General features: G+C 45.7%; 2 protein-coding genes across 5 annotated transcripts in view; one reads left to right on the top strand and one right to left on the bottom strand.

Annotated features, from left to right (window-relative positions):
• gpr180 (G protein-coupled receptor 180) overlaps positions 1 to 3183 on the bottom strand; it is a 145571-nt gene extending 142388 nt beyond the window's left edge. For all 4 annotated transcript variants that reach the window (XM_080198146.1, XM_080198147.1, XM_080198148.1 and 1 more), the window contains exon 1: positions 2762 to 3183. In XM_080198146.1, coding sequence (XP_080054272.1) covers positions 2762 to 2900 — 139 coding nt within the window. In that variant the 5' untranslated portion in view covers positions 2901 to 3183. The remainder of the gene's footprint in view (positions 1 to 2761) is intronic.
• A 173-nt stretch (positions 3184 to 3356) lies between these two features.
• The window catches only part of tgds (TDP-glucose 4,6-dehydratase), a 64323-nt gene continuing 45390 nt past the window's right edge, over positions 3357 to 22289 (top strand). The window contains exons 1-5 of the mRNA XM_080198145.1: positions 3357 to 3439; positions 14114 to 14180; positions 14315 to 14383; positions 15595 to 15685; positions 18676 to 18818. Of these exons, the coding sequence (XP_080054271.1) occupies positions 3357 to 3439; positions 14114 to 14180; positions 14315 to 14383; positions 15595 to 15685; positions 18676 to 18818 (453 nt within the window). The remainder of the gene's footprint in view (positions 3440 to 14113; positions 14181 to 14314; positions 14384 to 15594; positions 15686 to 18675; positions 18819 to 22289) is intronic.

Genomic DNA, 22289 nt, shown 5'->3' with positions numbered 1-22289 from the left:
TGTTCAGTCAAATTTTCAAAGAACTCACCTAGGCTCGTAAGGCACGACCTGCCCTTGACAAAGCCGTGCTGACCATTCCTGATCATTCTAAACTTCTCTAAATGCTCATAAATCTTGTCCCTCAGAATCCTGTCCATCAACTTACCAACCACTGAGGTCAGACTCACCGGTCGGTAATTTCCCGGGCTATCCCTGTTCCCTTTCTTGAAAATAGGAACCACATCCGCAATCCGCCAGAACTGCTCCCGTTTCCATCGACGATGCAAAGATCATCACCAGGGGCCCTGCAATCACTTCCCTCACCTCCCACAGTAACCTGGGGTACATCCCATCCGGTCCCAGCAACTTATCTTTCTTGATGGAATTTAAAAGTTCCAACACATCCTCTTTCTTAATATCCACGTACTCAATCTTTTCAGTCTGCCGCAAACCTGTAGTACAATCTCCCAGATCACTTTCCACTGTGAATACCAAGGCGAAGTACTCATTAAGCACCTCTGCCATTTCTTCCAGTTCCACACAGACTTTTCCCCCTTCACCTTTTTTGGACACCTTGTCCAAAGATGTTGCGAGTTAGGTTGATTAGCCATGCAAAATTGACCCTAGTATTGGGGGCTTAGTAGGGTGGGGTGACAGGAATAGGGTCTGGGTGGGATTTGGTTGGTACAGACTCGATGGGCCGAATAGCCTCCTTCTGTACCGAAGGGATTCAATGATCCTTTATATGCCCTGTTTGTGAACAGAACTCCCACGCATCTGATGAAGGTGCAGCACTCTGAAAGCTTATGCTACTTAATAATCCTGTTGGTCTTTAACCTGGTAATGTGAGACTTCTTACTGTGCTTACCCTAATCCAACACTGACATCTCCACGTTATCAAAAAGTATCCATAAAGTTCAGGCCTACTTTCACCTACACATCGGTTTTATACCCCTGGCCTGCCAAAATCCCACTTCAGTGGAGGTAGCTAATTATTTAAATACCCAGGTGCCTCAGTAAACTACACACGCAAAAAACATACTCCTCCCCTATTCCTGCTCTCACAAAAATGGGATGCCATGTTCAAGCATTTTCACTATTTTTGTGACTATTTTCGAGTCACTCCCTTATGGTGGTAATCTAGGCCAAAGTCGATTTTATTAGAATTAAGAAGCATTACAGGAACAGTACACTATTCCTGTATGTCACCAAATAGTGGAGAAAAGAGGAAAATTCCAGAAAGATATAAGAGCTACAGAATAGTGTAAATGGATGACTTCAACGATCCTAATATAGACTGGGATAGTAGCAATCTAAAGGACAAAAAAGGGAGAAATGCCTGAAATATGTACAAGAGACCATTCTTGACCATTGTGATTCCAGTTCAACAAGGAAGGAAGCAGTGTTTAATCTAATTCCGGTGAACAAACTCAGGCAAACAGATCATCTTTCATGGGAAAAGATTTATGGAGCAGTGGTTATGACACTGTCTAATTTAAAATAGTTAAGAGGACAAGGCACAATCAAGTATAAAAGCAGTTAATTGTTGGAGGGCTAATTTAGACTGTTAAAATACATACTGGATCCCTGGCTTTACGAAGAACACTGTACAAAAGCAAGGAAGTTATGCCAAATCTTTATAAAACATAGCTTCAGCCACAGCTGGAATACCATCCAGTGAACACCAATTTAAGCTGATATAAGGATACAATTTTTGATGAACACAGCACCATTTTCATAATGTGAAATGTAATAGGGGCTAAGGAAGAAGATTCAGTGGTAAAACTAAGTTTGATAAATACTTGAAATATAAATAAATTACAGATAAGAGTGGGATTAATTGAGTGACTTTGCCAAAGAACAGGCACAATGGGCTAAGTGGCCTCCTCTATCACATTCTCTGATATTAAGAGTTTTACTGCTTCTTCATGCTTGCCTCTACTTTCTCAGAAGACTAAAGAAATTTGGTATGTCAGCTACGACTCTCACCAACTTTTACAGACACACCATAGAAAGCATTTTTTCTTGTTGTATCACACCTTGGTATGGCTCCTGCTCTGCCCAAGTCACAAGAAACTACAAAAGGTCATGAATGTAGCTATTCATGCAAACCAGCCTCCCATCCAGACGCTGTCTACACTTTCCACTGCCTCGCCAAAGCAACCAGCATAATTAAGGACCCCATGCACCGCAGAGAGACTTTCTTCCACCTTTTTTGTTGGGAAAAAGATACAAAAGTCTGAGGTCATGTACTAACCAACTCAAAAACAGCTTCTTCCCTGCTGCCGTAAGACTTTTGAATGGACTTACCCTGCATTAAGTGGATCTTTCTCTACATCCTGGTTATGACTGTAACACTACATTCTGCACTCTCTCGTTTCCTTCTCTATGAATGGTATGCTTTGTCTGTATAGCACGCAAGAAATAATACTTTTCACTATATACTAATACACGTGACAATAAATCAAAATGATAAAATATCTTCATTGGATTATTCAGGGAAAAAAAAGAATAATAATAAAACATTAGGCTGCACTACAATGAAAGGCAACCTGCCACTAATCTTTAGCCACCGCTGCTAATTAACCTTCCACATCTTTACATTTTGCTTTAATTTATACTGCCGCCGAACTATTTCCAGATGTGCATCTTTTACACAGGCAACATGAAACTCAAGATGTGAGCACGGCTAAAATCGGATTACTTGGGGATGCTTCAAAACGTAGTCGTTGCAAAATGTATTTGAAGTTATTGGATAGACAAATCATTGACGAGTACCTACCATGAAAGAGAAATTTGGCAACATGCTGCCCTCCACGCTGCCTCGCGATATCGCTACTGAAAAATCCGTTCACCGTTTTACCCTCGCACGGCAGCATCATGACTTCTGCAAAGGTGATCAGAAAGAAGAAAAGCGCCATTGTCTAAGTTGTTATGAAAAGCCCAAACTCTCCACCACATCAGGGCTCATCAGCTGGAGCCCTGCCTCTCACTTCAAGCTGATGGTGCGGATAATTGACACCCACAATAACCATTCCCAACTGCAGAGAAAGCCAGGAGTGGCCCTGTCTTAAAATAGAACCAATCGGCAGCAAATAGGGACGGGACCCTGCCGGTTTGATCATCTTCTTTAACATCAGCTCTGCCGGTGTTCTTCTACGTGTCAGATGCGAGTCAGAATTTGGTTGCAAAACAACTATCGTAAAGATATCTGGAAGAAGCAGAAACAACATAAATGCCACAGCCAATACATATTTTAACTTTTTTCACTGTTAAAAATTCCAGAGTCAAAAGATTTTTTTAAGTTGCCTGACGCATAACGTTTTAGAAATTTGTAAACGTGTGTACTTTGCGACAGCCGTAAAGCGGGGTTGAAGATGTCGGCAGATGGCGGTTGGGATGAGAGGGCGCGAGGCGAATTCAAAAAGCGGCTGCTCGTGACTGGGGGAGCTGGCTTTATGTATGTACCATTCAGCGTGCATGTAGACACTGGGTTATAGACATAGGTATTGTGTACACCACTGACACTGTGTGGGTTATAGATACACGGGGCTGATTATCGATATATAAACACCGTGTACATCACTGACACTGGATTATAGGTACACAGGGCTGATTATAGTGTATAAATAGTGTGTACATGATTGATACCGTCTGGATTTTAGATACACGAGACTGATTATAGATATGTAAATAGGGTACATTATTGACACTATGGGTTATAGATACATGAGTTGATTGTAGATATATGAACACTACATCATTGACAGTATGGGTTATAGATATATAAACATTACATTATTGACAATGTGGGTTATAGATACATGGGGCTGATTAGAACATAGAGCATTAGAAGAACTACAGCACAAACAGGCCCTTCGGCCCGCAAGTTGTGCTGATGATATCCCTACTTACTAGGCTTACCTATAAACCTCAATCCTTTTAAGTCCCCTGTACTCATCCTGAAATCTCTCAAAAGACCCTATCGAATTTGCCTCCACCACCATCGACGGCAGCCGATTCCATTCACCCACCACCCTGTGAGTGAAAAACTTGCCCCTGATAACGCCTCTGTACCTACTCCCCAGCACCTTAAATTGTGTCCTCTCGTAGCAACCATTTCAGCCCTGGGAAAAAGCCTCTGAGAATCCACCCGATCTATACCTCTCAACATCATATACACTTCTATCAGGTCACCTCTCACCCTTCATCTCTCTAAGGAGAAAAGACTGAGCTCCGTCAACCTATCCTCATAAGGCATGCCTCCCAATCCAGGCAACATCCTTGTAAATCTCCTCTGCACCCTTTCAATGGCTTCCACATCCCTCCTGTAATGAGGCGACCAGAACTGAGCACAGTACTCCAAGAGGGATCTGACTAGGGTCTTATAAAGCTGCAGCATTATCCGCTGACTCCTAAACTCAATCCCTTGATTGATGAAGACCAGTACACCATATGCCTTCTTAACCACATCCTCTACCTGCGAGGCTGATTTAAGACCCCAAGGTCCTTCTGATCGTCTAAACTGCTAAGAGTCTTACCCTTGATTTAATACTGCTTCATCCCATTTGACCTGCCAAAATGGACCACTACACGTTTATCCGTGTTGAAGTCCATCTGCCATTTCTCTGCCCACCCTTGCATCCTATCTATGGAATGCTGCAACTTCTCATATCCCTCCAAATTATCCACAACACCACCAACTTTCATGTCGTCAGCAAGCTTAGCAACCCATCCCTCCACTTCCTCATCCAGGTCATTTATGAAAATTACAAACAGAAAGGTTCCCAGAACAGATCCCTGGGGCACTCCACTGGTGACCGACCTCCATGCAGAAAAAGACCCCTCTACAACCACTCTCTGCCTTCTGCGGGCAAGCCAGTTCTGGATCCACAAGGTAACAGCCCCTTGGATCCCATGCCCTCTCAGTTTCTCAAGAAGTCTTGCATGGGGGACGTTATCGAACGCCTTGATGAAGTCCATATAAACCTCATCTACCACTCTTCCTTTTTATAGATATATAAACACTGTATATCATTGACACTGTTTGGGCTACAGATATATGGGGCTAACTGTAGGTATGTAAATATTGTGTAGAACATTGACATTGAGTTATAAGTACACAGGGCTGAGTATAGATATATACTGTGTACGTCATTGACACTGAATTATGTATATTCGAGGCTGTTCATAAATACATAAACCTTGTGTAGATCGTGGACACTGGGTTATAAATTCACAGACTGATTATAGATTAATAAACACTGAAGATCATGAAAAAGATTATAAATATAAACTGTAGATCATCGATACACCAAATATATTATAAACATTAACAATGCTGGTCTCAGATAGCAATTTGGGAAGAGCTACTGTAACTCGTAGGTCGCAGTTGTGCAGAATTACATAGCACTGAGCGCAGATCTGAAGTGGTGAGGAATACCATGCCAAACATCAGTACAGCCACTGGTAACAAAGCTTTTGCTGGTCATGGGACCTGCCTGCCCCTGACTCATTCCTCAAGGCAATGTCTTGACTAATCAGGCCCTATTTTACCATTTTGATTCTAAGTGGAGGGCAAACTTGAAACTGGGAATGTTTCAGATTGACTTTTAGACCCATTCTCAGGCGCCGCTATACACAATCTGCCTGCAAAAATATCAGCAAGTCTGAAGCATGTGGGCTTAACGTGCCCAAAACCTTGCATTCCCAAGTGGCGCCTTCAGTTGCAAGTGCAGAAAAAAAACATAGCATGCTGTTCCCCTGCCACATCCCATCTGGGCTGACTAATGCCTCCCACTGGCCCCCAAATGTATTGCCCCACCCCCACAACATTACTGACTGCCTTATTCCCCAACCCCTCCGCCACCCAGACCAATCGTGGGCCCCTCTCCCCTTCTCCCCCCACTGATCAATGGAGGGGGGGGGGTGCGGAGGGAGAGAGTTCGCTGCCACTCTGCCTGAGATCAGTGGGGGGCAAAGTGGATCAACTGCCACTCGTCTGATATCTTTGGGGAGAAGGGCAGGTCTGCTGCCGCTCTGCTTGAGATCAATTGGTGGGAAGGAGGTCACTGCCACTCTGCCTCAGATCAGTGAGAGGGTGGGGGGGCTTGCTGCCACTCTGCTTGAGCTGAGTTTGGGGGAGGGGAAGAGCGGGAAGGGGGGGTCTGCTGACACTTTACTTGAGACCAGTTGAGGCAGAGTGCAAGCGGACAGTCCTTCACTCTCCCCGCCACAGATCTCAGGCAGAGTGGCAATGGACCCCTCTTCCATCCCACTGATGTCAGGCAGAGTGGCAGTGGACTCCCTTTCCTCCCCACTGATCTTAGGCAGAGTGGCAACAGATCCCCCTTTCACCCCACACAACTCAGGCAGAGTGGCAATGGACCCTCCTTCTCCCAAACTGATCTCAGGCAGAATGGCAGCAGACTCCACCCCCCCGCCCCACTGATCTCAGGCAAACAGGCACCATAAAATGCACCCCCCCCATCATGATCTCAGGCAAAGTGGTAGTGGAATCCCCCATCGCCACCCACTGATCTCAGGCAGAGTCACAGTGGACCCCCCTTCCCCCACACCCCATCTCAGGCACAGCAGCAGTGGACCCTCCTTCCCTCCCCACTGATCTCAGGCAGAGTGGCAGTGGACCCCTTCCCCCCCCACCAATCGCAGGCAGAGTGGCAGCAGCACCATCCATCCCCGCTGATCTCAGGTAGAATGGCAGCGGACCCCCTTCCCTTCCTGCCCCACTGATCTCAGGCAGACTGGCAGCAGAAACCCTCCCCCCTCGCACTGATGTCAGGCAGAATGGTAGCAGATTCCCCCTCCCCACTGATCTCAGGTAGAGTGGTAGTCGCCCCCCCCCCCCCGCCCCCCACTGATGTCAAGCAGAGTGGCAGGTGATTCCCCCTTATCCCCCCACCACTGATCTCAAGCAGAATGGCAGTGGATCCCCCTTCCCACTCCACTGGTATAGACAGTGTGGCAGTAGACCTCTCTCTCTCTCTCTCTCTCCTCTCCCACCCCCCCCCCCCCCCCCCCCCAAACTGATCTTAGGCAGAGTGGCAGCAGATCTCCCCCAATTTTGGGCAGAGTGGCAGTGGACCCCCCTTCCCCCACCCTCCCACTGATCTCATGCAGAGAGGCAGCAGACCGCGCGTGCGCCCCCCCCCCCCCCCCCACCACCGCTGACCTTAGGCAGAGTGGCAGCAGACTCTCTTTCCCCCTCGAATGATCGCAAGCAACATATCAGCAGACCCCCTTCGCCCCCCCCCACCCCTACCCTTGATATCTCGGGCAGAGATATCTCCCCACCCCCACCGCGCACTCTCCTGCACTAGGCCCCATCTGCTCCTGACTCCGAAAGCTGTATGACACTTCCCTCCCCCCCCATCCCAGATCATTGGGGCACTGATCCACCATAACCTCCTCCATCAGCCCACCTACTAGTGCTCACTTGCTTTCCCTTCAATGTTAACAAGCAAACTGCATGTAACTTGTTGGAATGCTGTGCCAACCTGCCTGTAGCTTTTCTGCCTGAACAATGGGCAGCTCCATTAAAAACCCAATGGCAATATGGCCTGGGAGACAGTTGCTGCCTTGGTTAGTGCCATGGCACTGGCCAGCAGAACAGAGAAGCATTGCCGTAAGAAGGTCAATGACCTCATCTGGGCAACAAGGGTGAGTGCTTAACTCCATTTGGCATCTTCCCCCAAATTGCCTCCAGATTCTCCCATCCCCGGCACCCTGTATGCTTCCAGCCCCTGACGCCCAAGCACTTCCTACCCTCCCAAGAGCATCACTGCATTTGCCCTCTAGGGCCACAACCTGATACTCTGCAGGAGTCACACCATCTTTTCTTTCATGGCTCCTTCTGTCTCCACAAGAGAAGACCAGCCATAACACCGAAGAAAGGGTGAAGCTGGAAGACAGGAAACAGGGGGTGTTGAGCCAGACATCCAGGTCCTCACACCCTTTGAAGTGTGGGCACTGCAGCTGTCCAGGAAAGGGGAGATGCAGGATGTCAGCAACAGCATGGTCGGGTTGGAGTCAAGGCGTGAGTACTTGTCAATCATCCATCCAATTTGAGGCAACTTTTATAGGGCATGGTTTTGGGTGCAAGAGTTGAGGTTTATTTGCACAGAGAGTGGGGTTGGGACCCTGGAACGTGCTGCTGGGGAGGTTATGGAGGCAGATACAAGAGTGACCTTTAAGGGGCATCTTTACAGCTACATGAATGGGATAGGAATAGAAGGATATGGTCTCCAGAAGGAAACGGGATTACAATTCAAATGGGCAGCCTGGTCACTATAGGCTTGGAGAGCTGAAGGGCCTGTTCCTGTGGCATTGTGCTTTGTTCTATTTCATTGGAGAAATGTGAATCATGTTTTTTTTGCATCACTGATTCTTCTCCCTCCCTTGCACTTTAACTTGTATCCTGTGTTACAGGGACATACCCAGATGCCCCAAGGCTGTGGTTCCCACCCATCTTGCTCCAGACAAGATGAAGGGACCTCCAACTGTGGCACATTTTTGGCATCAGCTTCCACCTCACAGTTCACCATCCCAGATAGTAACACATTGGTGGGTCCAGTTAGTGGTGAATCCTCTGGATCACTCTCTAGTGAGCATGACACATCCGATAATGTAGGTTGGATGGAGGAGGGAACATGTGAGACCTCTTGCATGCAGGAGCCTGCTGGAGGCGAGGGCTCAGCTGGCCCCAGGCTACATGCTGGGCTTCTGAGATCACTTGTCCCTCGGCTGCTGGAGATGCAGCAACAGAACCAGGGAATGCAGGAGGGACTGATGGCCACACTGGACTGACTGTGAGGCTGTTGGGAGGAGTCCCAAAGCTTTCAGACTGACCAGCTATTACCTGTCTTGCGTGGTTCCCAGGCCAACACTGCAAGGGTAGCGTCTGCAGTGGAAAACCTGGGGCAGGGAATTCATTATGAGTGGCAGCCTCAAAGCGATGGCCGAGTCACAGCAGGCCACAGTGGAGTCCTAGAAGGCCACAGGCAAGTCACAGTGGGCCACAGTTGAGGAGCTGAACAGGCTTCTCGAGATTCTGTGGCCCATGGCTGAGAGGCTCGAGAACTTGCAGGAAACCTGGGACAGCGCTGAGACACGGCGGGCTATGGCTGCAGCTCTTGAGAATGTGGCCCATTCATAGAGGATGATGTGGAGACATCAGCGTTGGCAGAGGGCCATGGCTGAGGGGCTGCAGAGTTTGCAGAAGATGCAGCGGGATAGTGATGACACACAGCGGGCTATGACTGCAGCCCTTTAGAATATGACCCATCCACAAAGGGCCTGGGCTGAGGGGCTGCAGAGCCCACAGGAGACCCAGCGCTGAGACACAGCAGACTACGGCAGTAGCTCTTGAGAATGTGGCTTTATCATAAAGGGTCATGGCTGAGGGGCTACAAGGCATGCCCCAGTCTCAAAGGGCACTTGTTGTGGTCATTGAGAGGTGGCCCCCGACTCAGGTGGCCAGTGCAGAGGGCTCGAGCACCATGGGTAGGACGCAGGTGGTCCTCCAGGACTGGCAGGTCTTGCGGAGCTTTTGGAGCTCACTGCAGAAGCACCGCCATCCCATGGAGTGACCCAGGAACTCACAGGAACCCCAAGGGAGGAGGACGTGCTCAAGCCCGTGCCAGGGGCTTCCAGCCAGGAGACTGTGTCTGTGGCTACACCTTCTGACTCCCCTCTTCCTGACACTGGGACATCTCAGGGGCAGTGGGATGAAGAGGGTGTCATGGAAATATTCCAGACATCTGGAAGCCACCCAGGGCCCTCAAGGTCCAGGGCCTCCAGAGGATGCCCTCCGCACGCATCACAGGCAACAGGGTAAAGTAGGCAGCTTGTGCCCTCCACCTACGATGTACGTTTTGGGGAGATACCGAGACGTAGTGGTAGGCCGCATAAGAATGTGAAGTTGTAGTTGCACTAAGATGGCCTGGGTGAAGGGCTGCACTAGTTAGATAGATCTTTAAGCACCTTAACGTTTTCTGTTCACAGATTTTTATGTTAGAACTTAATATTTAAACACTTTTTTTATTGTAATTATTAAATGTTTTTTCACCACTGTGACTAATTTGTCACATAGCTGTCTGGAATAGGAATCGTTTTCCATTGATGATCGCCGGAGGGATGTTTCATGTTGATGTCAGTTGGGGAGGCCCTTCAATGCTAGGTCACTGAGAAAAGCAAGCCATTGGTTCCCCAGAACCCACAAGGGATTCCCTCCCATTCCCTCACCCCACCTGCCCCAGAGCCCTGTATAGAGGTTTCATATCACTTACCAATTACACAGACATGGGCCCAGGTGCCAACATGCATGCAGAGCTCAGATAGGAGTCAGACTAGTTTGTATCAGGGCATCATCATAATGTTCCTTAGCGAGTTGCCATCATCCTCTGCCTGCCAAAGAAACTCGCTAGCTAACACAGCATACCCAGGCCCACCATTCTGGTGTCACAATGTTGCAGGAGATAGAAGGACTTTGGGAGGAAGGGATGGAACACACACACACCTCCTCCTCCTCCTCCTCCTCCTCCTCCTCCTCCTCCTCCCCCCCCCCCCCCAGCAACTGAACTGCTTGATGATCAGGGCCTCACTAGCCATCCTCACATGCGTCATTTGAGCTGCCAGCCCTCCAATGCCTGGGTGGTGCTGCTCAGTATGCTCTTCCTCCTCCTCCTCCTCTTCTTCCTCCTTCTGCTGGGCAGTCTCCTTCTCAGCAATGCCCAGCTGGTCAGCCTCCACATCCTCCTCCTCCTCCAGTAGGTCACCTCTCTGCAGAGCCAGGTTGTGCAAGGCACAGCACACCACCACAATGCAGGAAGAGATTGGGGACTGTATTGCGTATCCCTGCCAGACTGGTCCAGGCACCGGAATCGCATTTTGAGGAGCCCAATGCACCTCTCCATTATCGTGCAGGTGGCTACATGACCCTCATCATAGCGGGTCTCAGCCTCAGTCAAAGGCCTCTGCACAGTTGTCATCAGCCATGTCTGAAGTGGGTGACCCATATCATCCACGAGCTATCCCACAGCCTGGAGTCCTCCGCAAATACCTTCGAGAACTCCTAACAGTGAAGCTGTCTTGCACACTGCCTGGGTGTCTTGCGCAGAAATGCATAATGTACATAGCATGGTCACACACCTGCAGCAATCAGGTTACCCATCTGAATTGTAACCCCCTACTTTTCCAGGATCATATGACTATTCACATCCTATTCATGTAGCTGTAAAGATGCCCCTTAAAGGTCATTCCCATATCTGCCTCCGTAACCTCCCCTGACAGCGAATTCCAGGCACCCATTCCCTCTTTATGCAAAGAAGAACATAACATAAGAACATAAGAAATAGGAGCAGGAATAGGCCATCTGGCCCTTCGAGCCTGCCCCGCCATTCAACAAGATCATGGCTGACATGAAGTGGCTCAGTTCCACTTTCCCGCTTTCTCCCCATAACCCTTAATCCCCTTGCCTACCAAAAACCTATCTACCTGCATCTTAAATATATTTAGCGAGGTAGCCTCCACCACTTCAACGGGCAGAGAATTCCAGAGATTCACCACCCGTTGAGTGGAGAAGTTCCTCCTCAACTCTGTTCTAAACTGCCCCCCCCCCCGCCCCCCACCTATCTTGAGGCTGTGCCCTCTAGTGCTGCTTTCCTTCCTGAGCGGGAAGAACCTCTCCACCCCTACCCTATCCATCCCTTTCATCGTTTTATTCGTCTCAATGAGATCTCCCCTCATCCTTCTAAACTCTAACGAGTACAAGCCCAGTCTATTCAGCCTCTCCTCGTAGCTCAACCCCCTCAACCCCGGTATCAGCCTAGTGAACGTCCTCTGCACCCCCTCCAAGGCCAAAATATCCTTGTGCAAGTGCGGTGACCAAAACTGCACACAGTACTCCAACTGCGGCCTCACCAGTGCCCTGTACAGTTGCAGCAAGACCTCCCTACTTTTATATTCAATCCCCCTCGCTATGAAGACTAGCATCCCATTTGCCTTCCTGACCACCTGCTGCATCTGTAGGCTGGGTTTTTGCGACTCATGCACAAGGACCCCCAGGTCCCTCTGCACCGTAGCATGCTGCAGCTTTTCGCCCTGTAAGTAATAGTCCTTCCTACCATTATTCCTACCAAAGTGGATAACCTCACACTTGCCAACATTGTATTCCATCTGCCAGGTCCTCGCCCACTCGCTTAGCCTATCTAGATCCCTCTGCAGACTTTCCACACCCTCTGCACAATTTGTAGTTACACTTATCTTTGTGTCATCAGCAAATTTCGACACCTTACGCTCGACTCCCTCCTCCAGACCATCTATATAAATGGTAAATAGCTGAGGCCCCAGCACTGATCCCTCGGGCACTCCGCTAGTCACCAACCGCCAATCCGAATAGCACCCATTGACCCCCACTCTCTGCCTCCTATTTGACAGCCAATCCCCTATCCACACTAACACCCTACCCCCAGCTCCATGACCCCTAACCTTCTGAAACAACCTTTTGTGCGGCGCCTTATCAAACGCCTTCTGAAAATCGAGAAACACCATATCCACCGGTTCCCCTCTATCCACCGCACTAGGCACATCCTCATAGAATTCCAATAAATTTGTCAAACACGACTTCCCCTTAACAAAACTGTGCTGCGTCTGCTCTATCAAACAATTCTTCTCAAGATGCCTCACTATTGTCTTCTTGATTACGGATTCAAGCATTTTTCCTACAACAGACGTTAAACTGACCGGCCTATAATTCCCTGCCTTCTGCCTGCTACCCTTTTTAAATAGTGGCGTAACATTAACCGTTTTCCAATCTTCCGGCACTTCCCCGGATCCAGCGAGGTTTGGAAAATAATCACCCAGGCATCCACTATCACCTCTGCCGTTTCCTTCAGAACCCTTGGATGCATTCCATCCGGTCCTGGGGACTTGTCCACGATCAGTCCGTCTAGTCTGTCGAGCACTGCCTCTCTAGTAACAATGATCTCATTCAGGCCCTCCATTCCTACCATCTTTCCATCGTTAACACCCAGATAATAAACCTTGACTCTTGCACCCAAAACCCATGCCTCAAGTTGCCTCAAATTGAGTGGATGATCAAGAAGGTCAATGACCTCATCTGGGCAACAAGGGTGAGCGCTTAACCCCATCTAGCATCTCCCCCCAAATTGCCTCCAGAATCTCCCAGTTCCAGCACCCTGCATGATTCCAGCCCATGATGCCCAAGCACCTCCTTCCTACCCTCCCAAGTGTAGCATTGCGTTTGCCCTCTAAGGGCCACCCCCGATACTCTGCAGGAGCCACGGTATCATTTCTTTTATGGCTCCTTCTGTCTCCACAAGAAAAACCAATCATAACACCAGAGAGAGAGTGAAGACTGAAGACAAGGGTGGTGAGCCAGGCATCCAGGTCCTCACACCCTTAGAAGAGTGGGCGCTGCAGCTGCCCCAGGGAAAGGGAGTTGCAGGCTGTCAGCCAGCATGGTCGGGCTGGCGTGAAGACGTAAGCACCTGTCAATCATCCACTCAATTTGAGGCAACTTGAGGCATGGGTTTTCGGTGCAAGAGTCCAGGTTTATTTGTACGAAGAGGGAGTGGGTGCCTGGAATTCGCTGTCACGGGAGGGTACAGAGGCAGATATGAGAATGACCTTTAAGGGACGTCTTTACAGCTGCATGAATAGGATGTGAATAGAGTCATATGACCCTGGAAAGGTAGGGGGTTTCAGAGTACCACCTAGGGAGTGCTACACTGTGTGAGAGGCAGTGTCTCAAAAGGGACAATAAATTGAGGCCCAATTTGTTGGCTTGGTTATACAAAAGGTGTCTTGGTATTTTTCAAGAAGAGATACAGCTTCTTAGGTTTTTTGTCAAATATTTCTATTTTTAAATGGCAAATTGACTAGCCGTTCATTCATTTTATTTGAATTTTGTGGAATCTTACTGTGCAAAAATTGACTGTCACATTTGCCCAAATAACACGTTATCTCTCAAGAGCAGTGCATTGGCTGTGAACTGTTTGGGGGCATTTTGAGACTTTGGATTTGAATTTTGGATTTTTGCAGAGAATAAGTATATTTTACTAAGCAAGTAATCCAATGTGCTTTTTCTTTGAAGTGCCTCACATGTGATTATTTGTCTTCTGGAAAGATACCCAGATTATTTGATCATAAATTTGGACAAGGTGAGTCTGCTGAAACATTGAAATTATATTAAGAAAGTTTGATATACTGTGAAAGTTATTCTGATATGATCTAAGTATGATCTGAAATTTAATATTTGGGGTTTCTTTTGATCACTTTTTTTTCCCTTCTGCAGCTTGATTATTGTGCCAGCTTAAAGAACTTGCAATCTGTTTCTAACAGGACAAATTACAAATTTATTCAGGTATTTGAATCATTTCCAAATCATTCAAGTAAGTACTGATAACTAACTGCCTTTGCATTGTCAGTTCAAAGGTTTTTGAGAGAGGCCAAAAGAATCCTGAGAACTTTGAATTATGAAATGGGCATTCCATTGGGAATTGCTTTTTTACAGATCCCAAAGAACACACTCACTGTCTGTAACCAAAGAGAAGTACATATGGTGAGTGTACACTACCCTAGATCAGATTTTGTGTCAGCCAGCCAAGCAACATGGCCCATTTGATACATAATTATATGTGATGATGTAATTTCCTTTGAAATATTATATTTTAAATATTACCTTTTAAATATTATATCACATCACATTGTTAGAGCAAGTGCTGAGGCTGCTCTGGAATGCACTTCATTTACATTATAATTGCATTGTAAAACAGGTTTCAGAGCACAAGAGGCAACCAGGACATGACAGCCTGTTCTTGGGAGGAGCAGTGTGTTTTTGAAGACCAGTAAAGGTTTTCGTTTTACTGTCATACAGGTAGTTGGGCTATGGTCTCAACCTCTAGTCATAAAAAATGTCAGTTCATGTTCATGTGCTGTAATTGGTGGCTTTTTATATTTACATTGCTGTGTTGCTGCCATTATTTGAAGAATAACTGTTTCGTAGGTCAAATGTAATACAGGAAATGTAAATGCTGCCACAATATTAGTGTTGCTACCAAAGTCGAGGCTGCCTCTAGCAGCTACACTAATATAAATCCAGCATTTGGGAGCTGATTGCCTATGTAGTTAGAAAGAAATAACTATTAAAAAGCACCTTCTAAGTTGAAGTGTAGCTACTGTTGAATTGTCGGCGAAAATAGCAACAATTTTGTATGCAAATCAGTTTATTGTTTTGGTGGTCATGGAAGATGAGATGAATGTTGTTCAGAACATTAGGACTCTTTTGTTTAATAGTGCTATGGAATCTTTTATAGTTCTACAAAAGGTAGGTGATGCTATTTGCAATAATAGAATTATATTTTTCAGTATACCACTCTTTTTCAGTATAGCTGCTTAACATCAGCTCAGCACCAGGAGCAGTAATAAAAGTATAGGTTCCACATAATGGACGGGTAATTTGAAATATTTGTTTTATTTAACAATGAATTTAATAGAACATAACTGTGCACCTCTTTGACATATTAAGCATGTTAACAATATATAATTTCAGTAGTGATTATTTTTTATTCGTAGGGTGATATTTGTGATGAACAATTTGTGAAACTGTTGTTTGGAACTGAAAAAATTCATATAGTTCTACATTTTGCAGCTCAGACTCATGTTGGTAAGGATTTCAGCAACAAATCTTTCTGTAATTTTCTTTCTTGTTTTCCAAGGAATGTTCATGTGCTTGGGTCCTGTGTAGGAGCAAAAAAACATGAAAAGTGTACACTGTAATCTGAGAAATTTTCCCTAAAGAAACTGAAGGCACAAACTGGTTTTATCAATTATTTACTAATGAACTATTAAATTTACATTAGAATCAAACAACAATTTAGGTTTATTCCCTGTTTGAATTGCTTCAACAAGGGACGGCACAGTGGTTAGCACTGCTGCCTTATTGTGCCAGGGTTTGATTCCCGGCTTGGGTCACTGTCTGTCTGGAGTTTGCATGTTTTCCCCACGTCTGCATGGATTTCCTCTGGATGCTCTGTTTTCCTCTCTGTCGGAAAGACTTGCTGGTTAGGCACAAGCTAAATTTTCTCCCAAGTGTACTGGAACAGATGCTAGAATGTGATAACTATGGGATTTTCACAATAACTTCATTGCAGTATTTGTGACAATAATAAAAACAAAATAAAGAACCGCACCATCTGAATTTTCAAACTACTTAATGTTTTTGGAAATTATTTGTCTATCTTCAGTTAACCCACTAATGAAATTCATATACTCCAGGATAGTTGGCGACCAGAGATACCTCAAAACTGCTTGGATGTTGCAACATAACCACATCCTTGGTACTTATGCAGGATGTTTAAACTTCCAGATGCCGGTATTAACCTGTTTAGATTGCTGTCTGACAGCTGGAATGATGCAGATTTGAACAGTTTGCCACAGGCCATGCCTGGTTTTTACATGTATTTACTTGGATATAAAACCAGCAAAATTCAAAGTAAATCAGCTGAAAGGTCAAAGCACTCCAGAATCCACAGTGATATTCACACACAATATACTCCTCCCACTACCCCGCACTTCTGGCCAGATAGTGATCATTCTCCAACCCATACTTGGAAATGTTCTCACCTCATCCTGCTCCTGGGTCAGTGCACATCTCCAACCCAGACAGCGCTCACTCCTTTCTGTACACCCTCTCCCAACTTGCCTTCTGGACTTCCTGACTCCTGTCCAACCAATGTTGGGAGAGTAAGCATTGTAGACATGTGTGGGGATAAGGACTTAAGCCTTTTTGTGGGATATGGGGGGGCTGAACATCGTTTTGGTAAGGGATGCAGAACAATCTTAAGGGAGTGAGGGAGGAGAATCGTTGTTACAATGTGACGGAGGGATTGACATTGTCAGAATGAGGGAGGATTAGCGCTGTCAGTAGTTTGAGGCTATCAATTTGTGGAGGTTGACAGCTCCATACGATTTTAAACCCATAAGTTTTTCTCCCAGTCTTGGCATATTCATTAAAAGAGTTGCACTTAATATAGTTTAGAAATGCTCAGGCATAGCTAATCCTTTAATAGTCTTTAAGCTTCAAACAAACTATGAATTCAGAATCTCCTGCTGAGACAATTGGCTTTTGGAAATCGGTCAAATATTCATAAAATTCCCTGTGGGAAATGTCAACATACAGTTATTATCACTAGAATCATAGAATCCTCGAGTGCAGAAGGGGGCCATTTGGCCCATTGAGTCTACACAAACCACAATCCCACCCAGGTCCTATTTCTGTAAACCCATGCATTTACCATAACTAGTCCCCCTGATGTTAAGGGGCAATTTAGCATAGCTGATCCACCTAACCCACACATCTTTGGAGTGTGGAAGGAAACTGGAGCACCCGGAGAAAACTCAGGCAGACACTGGGAGAATGTGCAAACTCCACACAGACAGTGACTGAAGCCAGGAATCAAACCTGCTGTGAGGCAGCAGTACTAACCGCTGTGCCATCATGCCATCCATACTACTAGAACAGGGTTTTGTTTAACTCTCACGAACAGCTTCAACCTGTTTATTTTTAAAAGGGTTGGGGATTTAAATAATTTCACATCATGATAGTTAAACAGAATTTACTCTCTCTCTCTCTCTCCCCAAAGACATTTACTCCATAAATTTGTGACTCCAATACTGTAGGTTCAAGACCTTGCACCAGCCAGAATTGTGTCCATCTAAACTCAGCACTGAGCTCAAATGCCCATGCTGAGTTCTGTTTCCCTTGTGTAAATTATGCCCTGCCCTTTTCTTCTAGTGCCAAAAATGGGGCGTAATTTGCATCCACATCCCACCCACAATTTTGGAAGTTCTGCAGAGACTCCACAATTCCATGAAAATCCGGACCAGCATTGTTTCTTGCCATACTCAACTTACCATAGATACCTTATGAGGCTGCCATGCTGGTTCAGGTGCCTCAAGGTGGCAAGCTACCTCACACTCTGTAAAGACTCTGTAAATGCAGTGAACAGTGAGTGCCATTTCTTCACGCTGACCACAAATTCTCTTACATTGCACAGAGCACTCAAATGTGAAAGAACGTTTCAATATATTTATATAGACAAAATATAACAAAAGGCCTATAGACTTCAGTTCTCTATCATATCATCTAACTTGATTCCAAAGGCTTTGCCTCGATGACCTAACCTGTTCATCCCATATGTTAATCAATTCTGTAAAAAAAATGACATCCCAACAAGGGCCTTTTAACTCATTTGAATCTTTGACCCAGATTAGTGATATTTTAATTTTTTTTTCCTAATCTTTACCTGTCAATCACCTTTATTGCTTTGGTCTTTCATCATAACTTAGTCCGGTAATGTTAACGTGATACTTCTCTGCATCACTCCCAGAGCTTGAATCTCTTGACAATCAATTGAAGTACTCGAGGTTTGATCTGAGCAAGTACTGTGATGTACAAGTTCTCTGATTTATACTCTAAAAATACTTTTAACCAAAACATTAAAATATCTGACCAAAAGCTTATTGGTTTTAAAGTAAATTCACTCATCAGTGACCATTGTGATTTGTGGTCTGTTTACCTAAGTCAGTGTACGTTTTTAGAAATGCTAACTTATTGCTACTAGCCCAAAGAAATGTTTTAACATTATTTTTCAGACAAGTCCTTCTGGTGTTCTTCAGAATTCAGGAATGTGAACATCTATGGTACAGAAGTCCTAGTGGAAGCTGCTTATCAGGCTAATATTGAGAAATTCATTCATGTTAGTACTGATGAAGTCTATGGAGGAAGTATTGAAAAGGTAACTAATATTAATATTTCAGTGAATCTCCCTTGTAATTCCTCGAACATCTGCCATAGAGTCACTTATTTACAACACAGAAAGAGGCCATTCAGCTCATTGAGTTCATGCTGCCTCCCTGTAGAGCATACCAGTCGGTCCTATTCTATCACTCTATCCCTATAGTCACACAAGTTTATTTCCTTAAAGTGGTCATCTAATTTGTTTTTGAAATCATTGATTGTCATTGCCTCCAAAACCCTTGTGGGCAGTGAGTTCCAGATCATTACCACCTTCTACCCTAGCATTGCTTGCCCGAAACCTTAAATTTCTGTCCCCTAGCGCTTGTACTATCAGATAACAGGTTTTCCTTATGTATCCAAACCTGTCATAATCATGTACATGCCTATTAAACCTCCCCACAATCTCTTTTGTTCCAAAGAGAACAACTCCAGATTCTTCAACCTAACCTTGCACCCAAAACTTCCCTTCCCTGCAACCATTCTGTTAATTAACTCAAACCTCTCCAAGAGTAGGATTTTAAGAATAGTAGCAATCAGCGCTACCACCAACTCTCGGAAGACCACTGCCATTTAATGCTCGCTTGAGTGTTTGGCAGTGGGCAGGACTTTTGTCTGCCCTTGGAAGGAAGCTGTGCCCATAAGAACTGTCAGGCAATCAGATTGGCTAACAGCTGTCTAACCTGTGAGGCATAATGGCCAGAAGCAGTACTGCAGCACCCTACCTGGACCAAAGTCCCAGGACTTCGAAGGGTAAGTCCCCAGAGGTGAGGGAGGTAGAGGCACCCTGGGGTGCTGGGAGAGGGTGATTGGCCCATCCGGAGGGTAGGCGAGAGTATGGAGGAGGCCTGGTACTCTAATGTCCTGGAGGGTTCACTTCCCCAACTCTGAAGGAGCTTTCAGCAGTGAGGCACCCCACTCCCACCCCCACTTTTTGCCTGAGATGAAAAAAAAATTTCTGATTCCCATCCCAGGGATAGGAATGTCCTAGTTCTCTGTAATTTTCAGTCTAAAAACTGAGGCTGGACAAGAAAGGCCCTTAAGTGACCATTACGTAGTTACTTGGTCTTATGTGAAAGGATGGGTTTCCTGCCCAAGGCACTGCCCTTCCAAGCATGAAATTGCATCTGGGTTTGGGTGAGTAGATTTCCAAGGAGAATCGAGTCCTTCAATTTTATGTTCCTCAGAACCCTCGGGGTGGGAGGGTGTAAAATTCTGCCTCAAGTATCAGTTCATTTTTTCCCTGATTATTGTTTCTAAAACCTTACCCACAATTGATGTTAAATTAACTGGCCCATAGTTACTAGGAATGTTCTTATATCCTTTCTTGAATAAGGGTGTTACATTTGCCACTCCTCAATTCTCTGGCACTTCCCCCACCTCTTATATTTTGAATAAAGACTGGAAGATGTATTATTTCCACTGTCTCTTCCCATATCAATTTGTGATGCAATCCATCCACCATCCGGAAAAGACAACTGATCCATTGTTAGCATAACCAGCTTTTTCAGTACACTTAGCTCTCCATTGGCATCCATCCATTACCATAGGACCTCAATATCTGGCCTCTCTAGGTCATTGGCACCTACATATACCACACCTTCTGGCTGACTATCTCTATTCTTTACCCTAGCATCAGAGAAGCAACACATCATGCGGAACACACTATGACAGTTATAGAAGCACCTGACTGTTATCCTGATTCACATGATAGTTTAGACAATTGTTAGATTGTCAACTTCTGGATGCGGTGTTTGTTTACATGTGCTGGATTTAGTCGTGGTGAGTTTCAGTTTCTTGGTGCAGTGCCTGTTGCAATATTCTTTAATAGTGGGATTTCCATGAACGTGACCATTGGGTAAGAGGACTGGCATAGATAATGCCTGTAAATGAATACTGCTACGCTTCTCTCCTTGTTTCCAGCCTTCTTTCCTCGGGCAAGGTAGATTATTGTTTGTTTTCTACTAATGTACTAAAACCTACACACAAATTCAAAAAGTTCAGAAAGAAACATTTCTGTCCATGACCCTATTTGAATTGCAATATACTGATGCCCAATGGATGAACTTTCCTGTTGAGTCATCTCATGTCACCATGGAGAGTATGGCCTCTACAAAATTGTGGGATTTGCTTCCTGGGAGAAAGCCTGGCTTCAGGAAAGGACATTGCAGAATTATAGGCTGGATTTTCATGAGGTTGGGAAGATTTCATGGAAAATGATGACCCAGACCTAATTCTGGGTTTCCTGGCCCCATTCTTAGCTTTCTGATTTTTAGGAGTATCTTTTAGGGGTGCAGTATTGTTCAGGTCATGAAGTAACAAACTACACTCCTGACAGGCCAGCTGTAGGCATTTCCTAGTCCTCTGTAACTTTCAGAAAGTTGGGCCACCTTTTCAGAGTCCGAAAGGTAAGTTCAATAGGTCCTCCTCATAGAATCATATAGTGTAGAAGGAGGACATGCAGCCCATCGAGTCTGCACTGACCACAATCCCACCCAGCCTCTATCCCCATAACCCCGTGTATTTACCCTAGCTAGTCCCTCTGACAGTAAGGGGCAATTTAGTATGGCCAATACACCTAACCTGCACATCTTTGGACTGTGGGAGGAAACCCACAAAGATATGGGGAGAATGTGCAAACTCCACAGACAGTGGCCCAAGCCAGGAATCAAACCCAGGCCCCCGGCGCTGTGAAGCAGCAGTACTAACCATTGTGCCACCCATATGTCCTGCGTGCCTAAATATGCCTATGGCTGCTCATGCTCCCCCATGCCAAGGCATACTCCCAACGCCTACATTCTTAACTGAGAGCCTAGGCATCCATTAAGGCAACCATTAGAATACTGATACACCTAAGCCCAAGATTGAGAGTTTTGGCTCTCTATCCCTTCTCTCGATTACATGATATTCATTTACACATGATAAAGAGGTTTCAAGTGCTAGCAGTTACTGGTATTGATACTTTGTCTAGATGATAGGCAATTTTACTGGCCTATAGTAAAAAGGATTTTTTTTAAAGAAGTGGAATGTTAGTAATGAACAACTGAATTTTTAAAATATTTTATTAAGACATCCTATTGTCACTATAGGGTTTACTGTTTTTATACTGTGTGTCGTGGCTGTATAGGCATGGAAGTGCCATAATTTAGAGTGGGAGGGATGAGAGGCCATAATGGATAAGTGGGGGGAGAGCGTACCGTGGCATTGGATGACATGAAGGGCTGTAGGGATGGGTGGGAGGCATAAGATGGCATGGATAGGATATAGGCCATTTTTCATTATAACTGCGATGACATTCCACAGCACGGAAGTGGGCTTTTTAAACAGCCCATCTCGGCAACTGGGAGCCTCTGTGAGTGTTTCTGAACTCTTTCCTGGATCAGCTAACCTGACTGCAGCTCACAGCTCTCCACTCCACTCCACAAGTGCCATCTTTTCTGGCACTTTTTCCCAGTTGGTGAGCAAAGACAGA

The sequence above is a fragment of the Carcharhinus amblyrhynchos genome, chromosome 10 (genome assembly GCF_965287045.1).
Source record: "Carcharhinus amblyrhynchos chromosome 10, sCarAmb.v2.hapA, whole genome shotgun sequence".
NCBI classification, from domain to species: Eukaryota; Metazoa; Chordata; class Chondrichthyes; order Carcharhiniformes; family Carcharhinidae; genus Carcharhinus; species Carcharhinus amblyrhynchos.
This window is presented reverse-complemented; position numbering and strand designations above follow the sequence as displayed.